Source organism: Seriola dumerili, unplaced genomic scaffold (assembly GCF_002260705.1).
Source record: "Seriola dumerili isolate Sdu_G_001 unplaced genomic scaffold, Sdu_1.0 BDQW01000242.1, whole genome shotgun sequence".
Taxonomy (NCBI): Eukaryota; Metazoa; Chordata; class Actinopteri; order Carangiformes; family Carangidae; genus Seriola; species Seriola dumerili.
In genome coordinates, this window is record NW_019174497.1 from 6,702,934 (window position 1) to 6,720,050 (window position 17,117).

Sequence of the window (17,117 nt, forward strand, 5' to 3'; positions counted from 1 at the left end):
CTGTGTTGTAAACAGACGGTGTTCAGACACGGAGCTCAACTCTGGGTGGATCCGACCAGAACTGGGACTGACCCCGAAAAAAACACGATGGTAGCACCGGAAATGCTCTACTTATACTTTAAAAAAAATGTTTTGTACTTTTGTGAGGTCCGTGTTTAGTTTAAGGGTTTTCTGAAGTCCTAAGATTCACTTCGGCTTCATACAGGAACAGTTTTACCTGAGTGACGAAAGAAAAGGGAACAAGAAACTAAGACCAGTACTCATATTTAAGCTAGCCAAACACAGCAGGCTGTTTGCACTCTTCGGTTGTATCGGTCTAGTTTTTGTCGTTATCGTTTTGTAGTTCGTGTATTATAAACACATGTCAATATGATATAACAGCCAATTACATTATTTGTATTTTTTTTAAGTAGCCTTTGGTTTGTTAATTTTTTCATTAACATTAATTAACATTACGTTCATGAGTTCATTAAGTTACAAGTTGTTTGACTGTGTTTTCCAGCACTGAGTAAACATCATTCAATAAGGAAGGACTCAAACCACTTCACCCTCTTCAAAGTCAAACGGAAAGGTGGGTAGAACAGTTTATATCAATAGAGGGCATCTATGCTGGTTTACTCTGTCATGCAAAGTCTGTAGAGGAAGTTGTTCAATATGACTTTCTGGTGGCCATTATCATCAACTGTATTTTTGGACTGAAACATCTGTTACCTGATGTTTTGTACAAAGAGGCAATATTTCTCAATTTTGTGCCATAAATTGCTTCAAGAGGTCTGTTTGCAAGATGACAGATTGTGACACAGTCTTTTGACCCATAGGAGAAACCAAAACTTTCCACTGACACGAGGCCACAGACAGCATTCTCAGGGCTAGCAGCTCTCCAACAGAAGCACACACGCTGAGAAAGACAAAATCATAAATGTGTTGAAGTGGATTGTTGTTACTTATTTAATAGAAAAGAGAAATTTGTGAATTGGTGGTTCCAAGGACTTCAAGAGATTTAGCATGATGGTATAAAGTCCTTCCTTTATTTTGCACATGTTACAACTAACAACAACAGTTTACTCAGAGACAGAAATAGATTAGATAGAGAAATTAATTAAATAAATCAAAAGCAGCACAGATGATTTTTTTCACAAGCTGTTGTCAGGTAGAAACCTCTGACTGATATCTCATGAAAGGCCAGATTGGCAAACTGATATCAGTCTAATTCTGTTTTTACTGCAAATTTTTAAGCCCCACAAATTAAATATTTATAAGAGAGTCATAGTGTTGTCGAAATAATATTTCTACATCTGTAAGCTCCTCACTTGTGTAAATTGAATGATTTCCTTACTTACTGTGCACACAGTGGGTCCTGTCCCATATCTACAATGACAGCCCTCGAGGACAGTGACATGCACACCCTAGGCTCGGAGCTGCCTGCCATGTTTGATGGCGTGAAGCTGGCAGCAGTGGCAACGGTCCTGTACATCATTGTCCGCTGTCTGAACCTGAAGAGTCCCACAGCTCCACCAGAGATCACCTACCAGGACACAGCGCTCAGCCACTACCTACTCAAATCCTGCCCACTGCTGACCAAAGAGTGAGTGTTTCTCTGCGTCTGGTTTAAAGTTTCAAACTTAAAGTTTCACTTATGATACAATTTGGACTGAAACACTGATGACTTTGAGGAGCTCTGGAGTGAAATAGTCAAAATTGAAGAGGTACTGTGAGGCTGACATGACTTGATTGGATTTTCATTGACTGTCATAAAAAAAGGGAAAAGAATTGAGAAAAACTGCACTCTAAACTGAACTTGAACTGTTTTTTATATGTAGACTTGATGACTGTGGACTTTAATGACTCACACTTGACCTGGTGATTCAGACATAACCTCAGAGGGTTGGACTCGACTTGGATTTGTTTTATGGCAGGAAAAATAGCAAAGAAATGAAGAAAATCACCAGGCTGTTGGGCCTGGCTCAGTTAAAAACATTTTTTCAGCAGGTTTCCTGTTGACCCACATAGAACTGTCAATTGGTTCAATAACAATTTTGATAATCAATTGATCATTTTGGTAATTTTTCAAGCATGAATTCCAAACATTTGCTGGTGAAAGCTTCTTAATGTGATGATTTGCTCCTTTTCCTTGTCATAAACTGATTGTAACCTTTTCTGGGTGCTTGGACTGTTGCTCACAATTAAAACTAGCATTTTGAACACATCAACAAATTATAGTGGGCACTTTTCACTATTTTCTGACATTTTATAGCAAAAGGATTAATCAATCGTTAGTTGAAGCCCAAGACGAACAGTGACAGATTTGGCAAAAATATTCTTCCTATAAAAGGGCTAATCAACAAATCAATATTTTAAAACATATATATATATATATATATGTGTGTGTGTGTGTGTGTATATGAATATATATATATATATATATATATATATAAATACATATTGAATATATATATCAAGTAACATCACTTGAGATCAGACTTCACCCAATGGCTTTATACAACTTTTTCACATATTATGTATTAGTAATCCCCAAGACCTGTAAACAGACTTTGATGTGTAAAATCAGCGGAGTTCCACTTTACGTTTCTGTTGTGCACTTAAAAATCACTTCTTTTTAAACTGTGAACTTAAAGTTCTGCTAAATCTTCTTGGCTTGAGATCCGCTTATTTCTACCACATTTAAAAGGTGATGGGAGTAAGCTGTCTGGAGTTGCATAATTTGGTGATATGAAAATGTCAACTACAAAGAAGCAGTCCTCTCTAGCTCAGAGTTCAGATTCAGTTGGCAGGGCTGGTCAGTTACATGGCTGACAGTGCCTGTGGATTCGTCTGCCACCTTTAATTGTTGGAGTGGCACATGTGTGGCTGTCTGTGGGCTGATAATCTTTGCTAAGACTGTGCTGAAACATCTTCAGAGTGGATTTTACAGCCACGTTATATAATATGGAGCTCGTCCTTCTCTTCAGATACATTCCTCCCTTGCTGTGGGGGAAGAGTGGTCATCTCCAGACAGCCCTTTATGGCAAGATGGGACGTGTCAACACTCCAACACCCTGCGGGGTCCGCAAGTTTCTCCCTATGCAGGACGGAGCCACAGCGACCTTTGACCTCTTTGAAGCACTTGGAGACCACAGCACAGGAGGTCAGAGGCAAACACTGGTCTGTCTGGTCAAGCACCAAAGCAGCTGGCTGCATGTTAAGGATTCTAGTCACACAGCTACTGATCTTTTAAAGCTAATTTTCACTGATCATTATGTTATTGATCTGTTTTCAGCTTGTTTGGATTGTGAGTACATTAGTCTCAAGTAACAAGCAGCTCAGACTACAGTATGCATGAGCAGAGAGACCACTAATGAACTACCTTGTGGGAAAATGCCATCCATTTCAGACCAATTAAATCAACACACAAACACACACGCACACACGCACACACACACACACACACACACACACACACACACACACACACACACACACACACACACACACACACACACACACACAACATCCTCTTTTACACCCACACATGACCCCACTTTGTATGTTTGTGCACATGCTCCCTCTTGTGTCTCTGTCAGATGACATTACCATGGTAATCTGCCCCGGGATCGGTAACCATAGCGAGAAGAACTACATTCGTACCTTTGTGGATCACTCCCAGCGGCAGGGTTACCGCTGCGCCGTCCTCAACCACCTGGGGGCTCTGCCCAACATGGAGCTCACCTCGCCGCGCATGTTCACCTACGGTAAAGAGGGAACACAACACAATGGTCAATGACTCAGAAATAAGATAAAGTGTTTGTAAACCACAGTTTCCTTCATTGTACCTTCATTGTAAATTTGGTTATTTATATTGATGCTGCCCAATTACACATGAATGAAGGGCCTGTAAAGAGCTTTGATAACAATAATGATAATAATATAATAATAATAATAACTTAATTTATATAGTATTTTTCTTAACCCAGTCACAAAGTGCTTTCACAAAGATATGACAGACAGTATTAAAATTATACATTTTAAGTAAAAACAAATAAACATCATAAAACAATAAATAAAATGATATAAAATTCATTAGGGAAATAAAATGGTACAGATCAGTTAAAAGAGGTGTGTTTGTAGCTGATGTTGAAAAGAAAATAAAGAAACAGCTGTGTGGATTGTGAACATTAAGTCTCTCCACAATTTAGGTGCATGGTCACCTTTGGTTGCAAGATTAGACTTCAGAACTGCGAGAAGAGCTTTTTTTTTTCCTGTTGACCCAAGTGTGGACCCTGAGGTGTAGCTTAGAGCTGATCCAGTTAAACCTTTGAATGTGATTAATAGAATTTTGCAGCAGTATTTTGGACTGATTGCGGACAATTTAGTGCTTTTAAAGTTTACAGTAGTGCAGACAGGATGAAATAATGAATGAATAACCACCTCCAGGTCAATAACAGACAGAAAGGGTTTGATTTACAAAGCACGACTGAGTAAGAGCTTGTATTTGTTTTTCAAAGGTCAGATTTGAATCAGAGTAGCCTACTCCCGAATTTTTGTGAGATGACTTGGAGCTTGTTAGTATGAAGTCAAGCTTATGATTAATTTTGACTGTCAGGCTGGGTGGGGCAAATATAATGATCTCAGTCTTATCCTCATTAAGCTGGAGAAAGTTAGAAGCCATTCAACACTTTATATATTCAGTGCAGTCTTTCAGGGCACCTAAACTACAAGAATCAGTAGGATTTACAGGAAAATATAATTGTGTGTCATCCGAGCTCAGCTGATTAAACATATGAACAAATTTACTGGGCGTGGCTGAGTTAATAAAACATGATAGATAAGACCTAGAGGCGCAGCTTAAACTGAATAAGAGGTGTTAAATGCAAGAATGTTGTGGTGTTAGAATGGACAGATGAGTTGTCTGTTGGAAGTCCTGAAGTCAACACACTCGGTTTTAAAGGGTTATTAAAGGATCGAGGTCAACATGTTGAATAAAATTAAAAGTACCAATCTGTTCTAAAAACTCCTGGGCCAAAGTGAATATTAAAATCTCCAGAGATAATACAAAGATAAAATTGTATCATCTCTGTAATGTGTCATCCTGTGCAGTTGGAACATTTGGCAACTCAAATGTCATTCCTGAGAAACAAAATGAGGGGAAGCAAAACAAAGCAACAACATGAAACAAAACAGAAACAGTCAAAGCTGCAACACGTTAAATGACTTGTGTAGAGAAAATAATGGCAAAAACATAATGTTAATGATAAAATTACTTGGCCTTATTATTTAATGTCATATGTTATGTTATGTATTTTACTACCCCAAAGTTGTGTCTTTCATTCAGGATGTACTTGGGAGTTTGCGGCTATGGTGGGCTACATCAAACGGGCCTTCCCTGAGACACTGCTGGTGGTTGTGGGCTTCAGCCTTGGGGGAAACCTTGTTTGTAAGTTCCTGGGTGAGAACCAGTCAAACCAGGACCGAGTGCTATGCTGTGTCAGCGTTTGTCAAGGGTACAGCGCCCTCAGGTTGGTACACTGGAGGAAAAACAAATGAACAGAAACAGGACTGGACATGAATAAAAATGTATAGACAGGGACACGAGTTTCACTTCAGTCTAACCCCAGTTTTAAAACAACATCAAGTGACTATGTGTTATATGTCATCTTGAAGCTTTTATTTTTTAAGCTACAGTATCTTAAAAGTGTTTTTCTTCCATAGTATATTTCAGTGTGTGCGTTTGTGTGCATTTGTGTGTTCAGGGCTCAGGAAACATTCCTTCAGTGGGACCAGTGCCGGAGGCTGTACAACTTTGTGTTGGCTGACAACTTGAAGAAGCTCATCCTGTCACACAGGTGGAGAAACACAACAACAGTTTCTGCAGGAACAGATTAACAGTTAAAGCTGCTACAGAAACGTCTTCTTTATTTAAATTCAGTGTTTGAATCAGTTGTAAACAAATTCTAAACAATATTAAGTGCAGTACTGCATTGATTTCCAGTGTGTGTGTGTGTGTGTGTGTGTGTGTGTGTGTGTGTGTGTGTGTGTGTGTGTGTGTGTGTGTGTGTGTGTGTGTGTGTGTGTGTGTGTGTTGTTGTGTGTGTGTGTGTTTGTGTGGGTGTGTCAGAAAGCAACCAAATGCGTCCCTTTAGATGTATTGAGTTGTTACTCTACATTAATTTTTGCAATGGGTTTCTGCAGCAAGAAAGTTGGTTAACAACACACCAAGATTAACATCCATAGGAGGCATTGTTTTCTTGACACTGTACTATCTGTCTATATGAATGAGTGTTGAAGTGCTGAAAAATTAGGGTGAAGGCATTAAGTCTGAATTCCAGTAGCTTTAATTAGGAGTGTGTGCTCCAGTATAAAAAGGGTCAGGCGGGTGTTAGGGACCAGCCAAACAAAGATTTAGCTTCCCGCCCTGATTTGTCTAAATACCCTTTTTGTTCTGTTTGACAGGAACAGTTTGCTGAGCTTGAGCTCCAGCAACATTGGTGATGCAGACCTGAGCAGACTGTATGCAGCCACCTCTCTGATGCAGATCGATGACAGCATTATGAGGTGAATTTTGATAGTGGATTTTGATTTTCATTGGGCTGCTAATGGCTGCACCAAACTCTACTCATCTCTGTCACTGACGTAATCCCACGATCTGTCCTGCAGAAAATTCCATGGCTACAGCTCCTTGAAGGAGTACTATGAGAAGGAGAGCTGTGTGCACTACATCCACAAAGTAAGTGACAAGTGTGTAGATGTTCAGCCCAAACCTTAATTCAATTTGATATACTAATGATTTTACTTCTGCTACTGTTCTGTTGTTGCTTACACTACTAAAGTACATCTTTCACTAAGATTTGTACTAATCTGTTTCTGTCCTATTATTAGACCTACTTTTCTACTGCTAGAACTACTAATGTAACTACTGCAGTTGCTGCAGCTGCTTCTACTATTATTGCCATCTGCTGCATCTACTTCAGTTATTGTTCTGTTCAGTTTTGTTAATGTCTTAATTCAGTAGGATGTTAACTCTTAACCAGGTCAGCTTATTGAGAGATACATGAGAAGATGATTACCGCTGTCTTTGCATTAACTATAGAGCTAGCACTTGCAGGTGGTTAGCTTAGCTTAGCATAAAGACTGCAACAGGGGGAAAAGTGAGCCTGGCTCTGTCCAAAGCTAAAAAAAAATACATAGCAGAACCTCTGCTGGTCATTAGTAACAAGTTGTATCTTGTGCTTTTAGAGGAAGTTATGTCATGTAACCATGTATTGATGGTGTTTTCCATCACCACAGTGCTGTTTTCGCTGGTTGCCTGGCAGTGTTACTATTTCTATTACTACCTCTGAAACCACAAATTGACATTTTTATATTCCTGTTACTGAGAAGTGTTATTAGTGCGCTTCAGTGGCATTGGTAAACATATATTTTTAACTTTGGACAGAGCCAGGCTAACTGTTTCCAGTCTTCATCCTCAGCTAAGATAATAACTTTAGCTCCACACTCCACGAGAGTGCCAGAACTGTCAGAAATAAGGTGAATAAGTATATTTCCCAAACTGTCAAACTATTGAATTGAATGAGTGAATTAAATATAATACTGTTTTTACTACTGCTACCACTAAAGGTACCTAGCCTACTACTACTACTACTACTGCTGCTTCTAATACTTTTACTGCTGCCACTCCTACTAAAAGTTCTACTATTGTAGAACTTTTGCTTCTACAACTTCTTCACTGACTAACCCACTACTAAAACATCTGCTTCTACTAATACTCCTTCTACTTATATGGCACTAAACAAACTGTTGTTTCCTGTCCAGGTCACTGTGCCTCTCCTCCTGGTAAACTCCTCAGACGACCCGCTAGTCCATCAGTCACTCCTGGCTATTCCACGCACACTCACAGGTTTGTGGTTTTTGCCATGATTCGTTCATTAGTGGCCATTAATGGTGTTTAATTAGAAGGAAATTCGGTGTTAAGTGATGGTCACTATAGCTGTGTAGCATATTGCATTGATCATAACGTAAAGTGTGTCATCAAATATAGTATTTTCAAATGTGGTTTTAAATGTGTCATGTGGTTTTAAACTGGATTCAAAGTAGGCTTTTCATATCTACACAACAGGAAATATTTCATGTATGTAGCATGTAATAAAACAATAATGTAAATCCATTAATGATAAATTGTAGCCATTGGGTCATCATAAAAACATTCATATGACAGTATTATCATATCTAATTATGCAACAGCATGTTAGGAGTTAAATGAACTGTTGCTGTGAGGTTATGTTCTGTTTTTTTTTTGTGTATTATGGGTGTTTCCTAGAGAGCGATGACTAAAGCAGTAAAACATTTCCCTCACAGTGATATAAACTCAGACTAGTGTGGAGTGAATGAACTCTTTGTCTTTCCTCTGGAGCTGGATTCTGGAGCCAGAGTCTTAAGTGTTGATAAAGTCTTGTCCCAGCTACCTACTCAACACCGCCCAGCCCAGACAGTCTTGTTGAATTTTTCAGGGCCATGTGATCTGCCTGGGCTCTTGGATTATATATATAGAGCAGGGTGTGTTTGTGTGTGTGTGTGTGTGTGCGCGTGCATGCGTGTGTGTGTGCATGCATGTGTGTGTGCATGTGCATGTGTGTGTGTGTGTGTGTGTGTGTGTGTGTGTGTGTGTGGGGCCGCAGCTTGCTGCCCTGTCTTTCCTCAGTAGGTCACGTGTGTAAATTAGTATGTGTAACAACTTAGACCTTGACAAATGAAATCCTAAACTTGTCCTCTACTTCAAGGAAACATGGATACCTAGGATTTTAATGTTTCCTTTAAATGTTTGCTGTCTTGTTCATTGCTATTTAATCTTTTTTGTGTAAAAGGTCCAACCTTTCCAAGTAATGACTTGTTGATTAAGTTTATTTTAAGGGTTTTTCTCAGATCATGATCATCTCTTGTTTTGATGATGATTTGGTGGCACTTTCTGAAAGAAAAAAGGTTCACTAATGCCTTATCAGTGAAAAAAGTGATCAGTGAAATTGCATTAGTAAGAACAACCTTTGAGTTGCCAGGTTGTAGGAAATCCTTCTCTCTTTAATTAAGACCTCTCAGACCAATGGTTTACTCAACCACATACGTTTTGGACCAAAACCATTTAAGAACTGTTCATTAACATTTACAACTGCATTATGGTGTAACCATATATTTAAGTATAGAGGTTGTGTACATGGTATGATGCATGCTGTTAAAAAGACCCCAGTCTCATGAACGACTGTATTAACGTTGCCTGTTAAAATCAAATGCGGTAATAACATGGATGTGTTTTTCTATTCAGTAATAAAGCCGTTATAAATGTTAGTAAACTGCCTAAAAGTTAATCAACTGCAGTTAGAAATGTTGATAAATCAGCAGCTGTAAATAGTAAAAGTCCAGTTCACCACTGCTATCAGACTAAACTCACTATCTGATGTACTGAATTCAAACTAACATCTGTCTACATAGATTTACACAACTGAAGACCAGAAGTAATTGACCAGGGATCTTTAATGTCACATACTGGGGACTGAACACCAGCCACCAAAAGAAAAAGAAACCTGGGTAAAACCCAGAACTCCACAGAACTAGACCATAAGGAGCATTAAGACAGGTGTAGGGATGGTTACCACACAATCATTAGGTCATAATCCAAACATAATTGTTAGTAATCTTTATGTATCAGATATTGTTTCAGCTTCTTAAACCTAGTCCCATATGAGAAACCTTAAAGACAGGTCTCATGTCCCATATGGTCTAGCGGTCAGGATTCCTGGTTTTCACCCAGGTGGCCCGGGTTCAACTCCCGGTATGGGAAAGGATCTTTACAATAATGGAATTACCTCTTGTAGCTGGATCTTTGAAACCAGAGACAGGAACTGAGACAAGCTCAAACCACACACAGCTTAGAGTGAGAGCAGTGGTGAACTGGACTTTTAACAGCTGCAACCTCAAGATAACACTATCTAAGTTGATCCATCGTTTTCGGATTCCTGGTTTTCACCCAGGCGGCCCCGGTTTAACTCCCGGTATGGGAATGATGAAGTTTTCAGATAAATTATTTGTAACAACCAGTGTTTGACTTTGTCAGACACACTATCCAAGTGTGAGGTGTTGGTATGGACTACAAGAGCTCTTTATATTTGTCACAGGTACACCCAAGATGAGAGTTGACTGCCTCTGAAAACCTGCACTGGTGTTAGTAATTACAAAGGTAGTTGTTCCCATACCGGGAGTTGAACCCAGCCCGCCCGGGTGGAAACCATGAATCCTGACCATTAGATGTGGGAACAATGAAGTCTTCAGATAAATTATTTATAACATTCGGATGTTTGAATAACTATTGTCAGACAGACTATCCAGGTATGGGATGTTGGAATTGACTGCGAAAGGTCTTCATATTGATACCTCAGCTGTGACCACTGCCCACTTACATGTCCCATATGGTCTAGGCGGGATAAGGATTCCTGGTTTTCACCCAGGTAGCAAACATTGGAAAAGTGAAAATAGCCCCTGAAAACTAAACATGCGTAAAACGATAGATCAACTTTATAGTCGTAGCTAAAAGTTGTAGGTCTTTCTTGTTCACTTCAATACAGACAGTTTTCTAGTGGCCATCAGTGAAATTGCAGCTTGATGGGCTTCAGCACATGAATCCAAGATGACCCATATAGTAACTTTATATTTGAGGAGAGAATTTGGGGTTTTTATGTTCATCAGACAGAGCTTTCTCCAAGCAGCCTTAGTGTACACTGCAGTTTCACACAGCACTAAATTCTAGATTAGTTAAATTTTAAAACAGCTGGTCTACATAGATTCCCAAACCGGGAGTTGAACCCAGGCCACCTCGGTGAAAACCAGGAATCCTGACCACTAGACCATATGGGACATGTCAAAGTTAAGAGTGGCTGCCACAAGATTATAGAGAAATGATACAAAGATAGTGTTATCATGAGGAAGCAGCTCTTAAAAGTCCAGTTCACCACTGCTCTCACACTAAGCTCTGTGTGGTTTGAGTTTGTCTCAGTTCCAGCTACAAGAGGTAATTCTATTATAGCAAACATCCATTCCCATACCGGGAGTTGAACCCGGGCCGCCTGGGTGAAAACCAGGTATCCTGACCGCTAGACCATATGGGACATGACAACAAATGTAGAACAACTATCTTGGCTTTCAAATAACTCCTCCTCAAAAACAGACCTGTTATATCCAGATATCAAGTTGTCCTCTTGTAAACATCATATGAACACTTCAATTATCATCTGGCAGCTGTGACCACTGCCCACTCACATGTCCCATATGGTCTACAGAGATTAGGATTCCTGGTTTTCACCCAGGTGGCACAGGTTCAGCTCCCAGTATGGGAACTATGAAGTCTTTAAAAAATTACTAATGACATTCAGATGTTCTAATATCTATTGACAAGCCTTAATTAAAGCTCAATACATCAGACACACTATATAGATCGGGGATGTTTGAATGGAACAGGTCTGCATATTTGTCATAGGAACACTAAAGATCAGTGTTGACTGTTTCTGAAACCCTGCTTTTCACCCAGGTGATCCCGGTTGAAATCCCAGTATGGGAACAATCATGTTTACAGGTTTACACTGCAGCAGGATTTCAATAGTTGGATACAGTCCAAGGCTACACTCATTATCTGATGTACTGAATTCAAACTTGTCTCTACATATATTTACACAACTGAAGACCAGAAGTAATTGACCAGGGATCTTTAATGTCACATACTGGGGACTGAACACCAGCCACCAAAAGAAAAAGAAACCTGGGTAAAACCCAGAACTACACAGTATTAGACCATATGGAGCATTAAGACAGGTGTAGGGATGGTTACTACACAATCACAAGTCATAATCCCAACATAATTGTTAGTAATCTTTATTTATCAGATATTGTTTCAGCTTCTGAAACCTAGTCCCATATGAGAAACCTTAAAAACAGGTCTCATGTCCCATATGGTCTAGCGGTCAGGATTTATGGTTTTCACCCAGGTGACCCAGGTTCAACTCCCGGTATGGGAATGGATCTTTACAATAATAGAATTACCTCTTGTAGCTGGATCTTTGAAACCAGTGACAGGCTCAAACCATACACAGCTTAGTGTGAGAGCAGTGGTGAATTGGACTTTTAACAGCTGCAACCTCAAGATAACACTATCTAATTTGATCCATCGTTTTACACATGTTTAGTTTTCAGGGACTATTTTCACTTTTCTGTTTGTATCGATGCACACTTTGAATATTACTGCTTTTTAGAGAAGCCCTTCTACTGAAGGTTCACAGTTGACTGTTTGTCAAATCCTGCCCTAATTTAATAATTACAAAGGTTGGAGTTCCCATACCGGGAACCCAGGCTGCCTCCTTACGATAACACTAGCTTTGCATCATTTTTCTATAATCTTGTGGCAGCCACTCTTAACTTTGACATGTCCCATATGGTCTAGCGGTCAGGATTCCTGGTTTTCACCCAGGCGGCCCGGGTTCAACTCCCGGTATGGGAATCTATGTAGACCAGTTGTTTTAAAATGAAACTAATCTAGAATTTAGTGCTGTGTGAAACTGCAGTTCCTCTAATGTACACTAGAGGCTGCTCTAAGAAAACTGTGTCTGTTGAACATAAAAACCCCAAATTCTCTCTGCAAATACAAAGTTACTATATGGGTCATCTTAGATTTACGTGCTGAAGCCCATCAATCTGCAATTTCACTAATGGCCACTAGAAAACTGTCTGCATTGAAGTGAACAGGAAAGACCTCCAACTTCTATCTACGAATATAAAGTTGATCCGCCGTTATACACATTTAGTTTTCAGGGGCTATTTTCTGTTTTCTATTTGTATCGATACAAACCTATAATATTACTGCTTTGTAAAGAAGCCCATCTACTGAAGGTTTAAGGGTGTAAGCTACAAAGAGAGCAGCTGATAGGATGATCTGGCAAATATGCAGCAGGGTTTTTCCCTTTGTGTTGAGAAACCTTGAAGGTTGAACTCATGTCCCATATGGTCTAGCGGTCAGGATTCCTGGTTTTCACCCAGGCGGCCCGGGTTCAACTCCCGGTATGGGAACTCCAGCCTTTGTAATTATTAAATTAGGGCAGGATTTTACAGTTAATCTGATGACCAAAATGATCTTTGGTGTTCCCTTGACGAATATGAAGACCTTTGGCAGTCCATTCCAACATCCCAAACCTGGATAGTGTGTCTGACAATAGTCATTGAAACATCTGAATGTCATAAATAATTTATCCAAAGACTTTATCATTCCCACACCGGGAGTTGAACATGGGCCACCTGGGTGAAAACCAGGAATCATGGCCGCTAGACCATATAGGACATGAGACCTGTCTTTAAGGTTTCTCATATGGGATTAGGTTTCAGAAGCTGAAACACTATCTGATACATAAAGATTACTAACAACTATGTTTGGATTATGACCTAGTTATTGTGTAGTAACCATCCCTACACCTGTCTTAACGCTCCATATGGTCTAGTACCGTAGAGTTCTGGGTTTTACCCAGGTTTCTTTTTTTTTGGTGGCTGGTGTTCAGTCCCCAGTATGTGACATTAAAGATCCCTGGTCAATTACTTCTGGTCTTCAGTTATGTAAATCTATGTAGACAGATGTTAGTTTGAATTCAGTACATGAGATAGTGAGTTTAGTCTGATAGCAGTGGTAAACTGGACTTTTAAGAGCTGCCTCCTCACGATAACACTATCTTTGTATCATTTCTCTATAATCTTGTGGCAGCCACTCTTAACTTTGACGTGTCCCATATGGTCTAGCGGTCAGGATTCCTGGTTTTCACCCAGGCAGCCCGGGTTCAACTCCTGGTATGGGAATCTACGTAGACCAGCTGTTTTAAAATTAAACTAATCTAGAATTTAGTGCTGTGTGAAACTGCAGTTCCTCTAATGTACACTAGAGGCTGCTCTAAGAAAACTGTGTCTGTTGAACATAAAAACCCCAAATTCTCTCTGCAAATACAAAGTTACTATATGGGTCATCTTAGATTTACGTGCTGAAGCCCATCAATCTGCAATTTCACTAATGGCCACTAGAAAAATGTCTGCATTGAAGTGAACAGGAAAGACCTCCAACTTCTATCTACGAATATAAAGTTGATCCATGGTTATACACATTTAGCTTTAAGGGGCTATTTTCTGTTTTCTGTTTGTATCGATGCAAACCTATAATATTACTGCTTTGTAAAGAAGCCCATCTACTGAAGGTTTAAGGGTGTAAGCTACAAAGAGAGCAGCTGATAGGATGATCTGGCAAATATGCAGCAGGGTTTTTCCCTTTGTGTTGAGAAACCTTGAAGTTTGAACTCATGTCCCATATGGTCTAGCGGTCAGGATTCCTGGTTTTCACCCAGGCGGCCCGGGTTCAACTCCCGGTATGGGAACTCCAACCTTTGTAATTATTAAATTAGGGCAGGATTTCACAAACAGTCAACTGTGATCTTTGGTGTTCCCTTGACAAATATGAAGACCTTTGGCAGTCCATTCCAACATCCCAAACCTGGATAGTGTGTCTGACAATAGTCATTGAAACATCTGAATGTCATAAATAATTTATCCAAAGACTTTATCATTCCCACACCGGGAGTTGAACCCGGGCCGCCTGGGTGAAAACCAGGAATCCTGACCGCTAGACCATATGGGACATGAATTCAGCTTTCAAGGTTTCTCAACACAAAGGAAAAAACCCTGCTGCGTATTTTCCAGATCATCCCATCAGCTGCCCTCTTTGTAGCTTACACCCTTAAACCTTCAGTAGAAGGGCTTCTCTACAAAGCAGTAATATTCAAAGTTTGCATCGATACAAACATTAGAAAAGCGAAAGTAACCCTTTAGAATGTTGTGGAAAACCATTTAGTAACTTCGTATTTGCAGAGAGAATTTGGGGTTTTTCACTGTTCACATGTTCACTTCAACAGACACAGTTTTCTTAGAGCTGCCTCTAGTGTACGTTACAGGAACTTCAGTTTCACACAGCACTAAATTCTAGATTAGTTTAATTTTGTATCAGCTGGTCTACATAGATTCCCATACCAGGAGTTGAACCCAGGCGAAAACCAGGAATCCTGACCGCTAGACCATATGGGAAATGTCAAAGTTAAGAGTGGCTGCCACAAGATTATAGAGAAATGAACAAAGACAGTGTTATCATGAGGAGACAGGTCTTAAAAGTCCAGTTCACCACTGCTCTGGTCACTGGGGACACCTCACACTAAGCTCTGTGTGGTTTGAGCCTTTTTCAGGTGTCAAAAATCCAGCTACAAGAGGTAGTTCGCCTGTTGTAAACATACTGAGAGTTGACTGCTTCTGAATTCCTGCTCTGGTTTAATAACAACAAAGGTACTTGTTCCCATACCAGGAGATGAACCCAGGCCACCTGGATGAAAACCATAAATCCTGACCGCTAGACCATTTGGACATGAGACCTAGCTTTAAGGTTTCTCATATGGGACTAGGTTTCAGAAGCTGAAACAATATCTGATACATAAAGATTACTAACAATTATGTTTGGAGTTTGACCTAGTGCTTGTGTGGCAATCATCCCTACACCTGTCTTAATGCTCCTTATGGTCTAGTTCTGTGGAGTTCTGGGTTTTACCCAGGTTTCTTTTTCTTTTGGTGGCTGGTGTTCAGTCCCCAGTATGTGACATTAAAGATCCCTGGTCAATTACTTCTGGTCTTCAGTTGTGTAAATCTATGTAGACAGATGTTAGTTTGAATTCAGTACATCAGATAGTGAGTTTAGTCTGATAGCAGTGGTGAACTGGACTTTTAAGAGCTGCCTCCTCACGATAACACTAGCTTTGCATCATTTCTCTATAATCTTGTGGCAGCCACTCTTAACTTTGACGTGTCCCATATGGTCTAGCGGTCAGGATTCCTGGTTTTTACTCAGGCGGCCCGGTTTCAACTCCTGGTATGGGAATCTACGTAGACCAGCTGTTTTAAAATTAAACCAATCTAGAATTTAGTGCTGTGTGAAACTGCATTTCCTCTAATGTACACTAGAGGCTGCTCTAAGAAAACTGTGTCTGTTGAACATAAAAACCCCAAATTCTCTCTGCAAATACAAAGTTACTATATGGGTCATCTTAGATTTACGTGCTGAAGCCCATCAATCTGCAATTTCACTAATGGCCACTAGAAAACTGTCTGCATTGAAGTGAACAGGAAAGACCTCCAACTTCTATCTACGAATATAAAGTTGATCCATGGTTATACACATTTAGCTTTAAGGGGCTATTTTCTGTTTTCTGTTTGTATCGATGCAAACCTATAATATTACTGCTTTGTAAAGAAGCCCATCTACTGAAGGTTTAAGGGTGTAAGCTACAAAGAGGGCAGCTGATAGGATGATCTGGAAAATATGCAGCAGGTTTTTTCCCATTGTGTTGAGAAACCTTGAAGGTTGAACTCATGTCCCATATGGTCTAGCGGTCAGGATTCCTGGTTTTCACCCAGGCGGCCCGGGTTCAACTCCCGGTATGGGAACTCCAGCCTTTGTAATTATTAAATTAGGGCAGGATTTCACAGTTAATCTGATGACCAAAATGATCTTTGGTGTTCCCTTGACGAATATGAAGACCTTTGGCAGTCCATTCCAACATCCCAAACCTGGATAGTGTGTCTGACAATAGTCATTGAAACATCTGAATGTCATAAATAATTTATCCAAAGACTTTATCATTCCCACACCGGGAGTTGAACATGGGCCACCTGGGTGAAAACCAGGAATCCTGACCGCTAGACCATATGGGACATGTCAAAGTTAAGAGTGGCTGCCACAAGATTATAGAGAAATGATACACAATTAGTGTTATCATGAGGAGGCAGCTCCTAAAAATCCAGTTCACCACTGCTCTCAAAAACATTGGTGATTAAATTTCTTTCAGTCAGCTAATTAATTGATCAACTATTTGTTTCAGAAGTTTGTGGTTACAGGGGGAGCTATATTTTCATGCATCAATCTATTTATTCCAGGTGATTGTGTCTCTGCTAGTCTATGTTCATACACCCTGATCTGACGCAGAGTGAGATTCATGTGTTTGAGAAACATGAAGATGATAAAA

General features: G+C 39.9%; 1 protein-coding gene and 10 non-coding genes across 12 annotated transcripts in view; 7 read left to right on the top strand and 4 right to left on the bottom strand.

Annotated features, from left to right (window-relative positions):
• Positions 1 to 17,117, top strand: part of LOC111229615 (monoacylglycerol lipase ABHD2-B-like) — a 24,491-nt gene continuing 7,374 nt past the window's right edge. For both annotated transcript variants that reach the window (XR_002665411.1, XM_022756010.1), the window contains exons 1-10: positions 1 to 90; positions 503 to 571; positions 1,352 to 1,585; positions 2,970 to 3,145; positions 3,582 to 3,749; positions 5,330 to 5,513; positions 5,748 to 5,840; positions 6,448 to 6,549; positions 6,652 to 6,721; positions 7,807 to 7,891. Coding sequence is in view for 1 of the 2 variants with exons in the window: in XM_022756010.1 (XP_022611731.1) it covers positions 1,374 to 1,585; positions 2,970 to 3,145; positions 3,582 to 3,749; positions 5,330 to 5,513; positions 5,748 to 5,840; positions 6,448 to 6,549; positions 6,652 to 6,721; positions 7,807 to 7,891 (1,090 nt within the window). In the remaining variant the exon portion in view is untranslated. The remainder of the gene's footprint in view (positions 91 to 502; positions 572 to 1,351; positions 1,586 to 2,969; positions 3,146 to 3,581; positions 3,750 to 5,329; positions 5,514 to 5,747; positions 5,841 to 6,447; positions 6,550 to 6,651; positions 6,722 to 7,806; positions 7,892 to 17,117) is intronic.
• trnae-uuc lies at positions 9,752 to 9,823 on the top strand. The gene has a single exon. It is a non-coding gene; the product is annotated as a tRNA-Glu (tRNA).
• trnae-uuc lies at positions 10,822 to 10,893 on the bottom strand. The gene has a single exon. It is a non-coding gene; the product is annotated as a tRNA-Glu (tRNA).
• trnae-uuc lies at positions 11,073 to 11,144 on the bottom strand. The gene has a single exon. It is a non-coding gene; the product is annotated as a tRNA-Glu (tRNA).
• trnae-uuc lies at positions 12,455 to 12,526 on the top strand. Its single transcript has one exon. It is a non-coding gene; the product is annotated as a tRNA-Glu (tRNA).
• On the top strand, positions 13,021 to 13,092 carry trnae-uuc. Its single transcript has one exon. It is a non-coding gene; the product is annotated as a tRNA-Glu (tRNA).
• trnae-uuc lies at positions 13,795 to 13,866 on the top strand. The gene has a single exon. It is a non-coding gene; the product is annotated as a tRNA-Glu (tRNA).
• On the top strand, positions 14,361 to 14,432 carry trnae-uuc. Its single transcript has one exon. It is a non-coding gene; the product is annotated as a tRNA-Glu (tRNA).
• trnae-uuc lies at positions 14,621 to 14,692 on the bottom strand. Its single transcript has one exon. It is a non-coding gene; the product is annotated as a tRNA-Glu (tRNA).
• Positions 16,468 to 16,539, top strand: trnae-uuc. Its single transcript has one exon. It is a non-coding gene; the product is annotated as a tRNA-Glu (tRNA).
• On the bottom strand, positions 16,735 to 16,806 carry trnae-uuc. Its single transcript has one exon. It is a non-coding gene; the product is annotated as a tRNA-Glu (tRNA).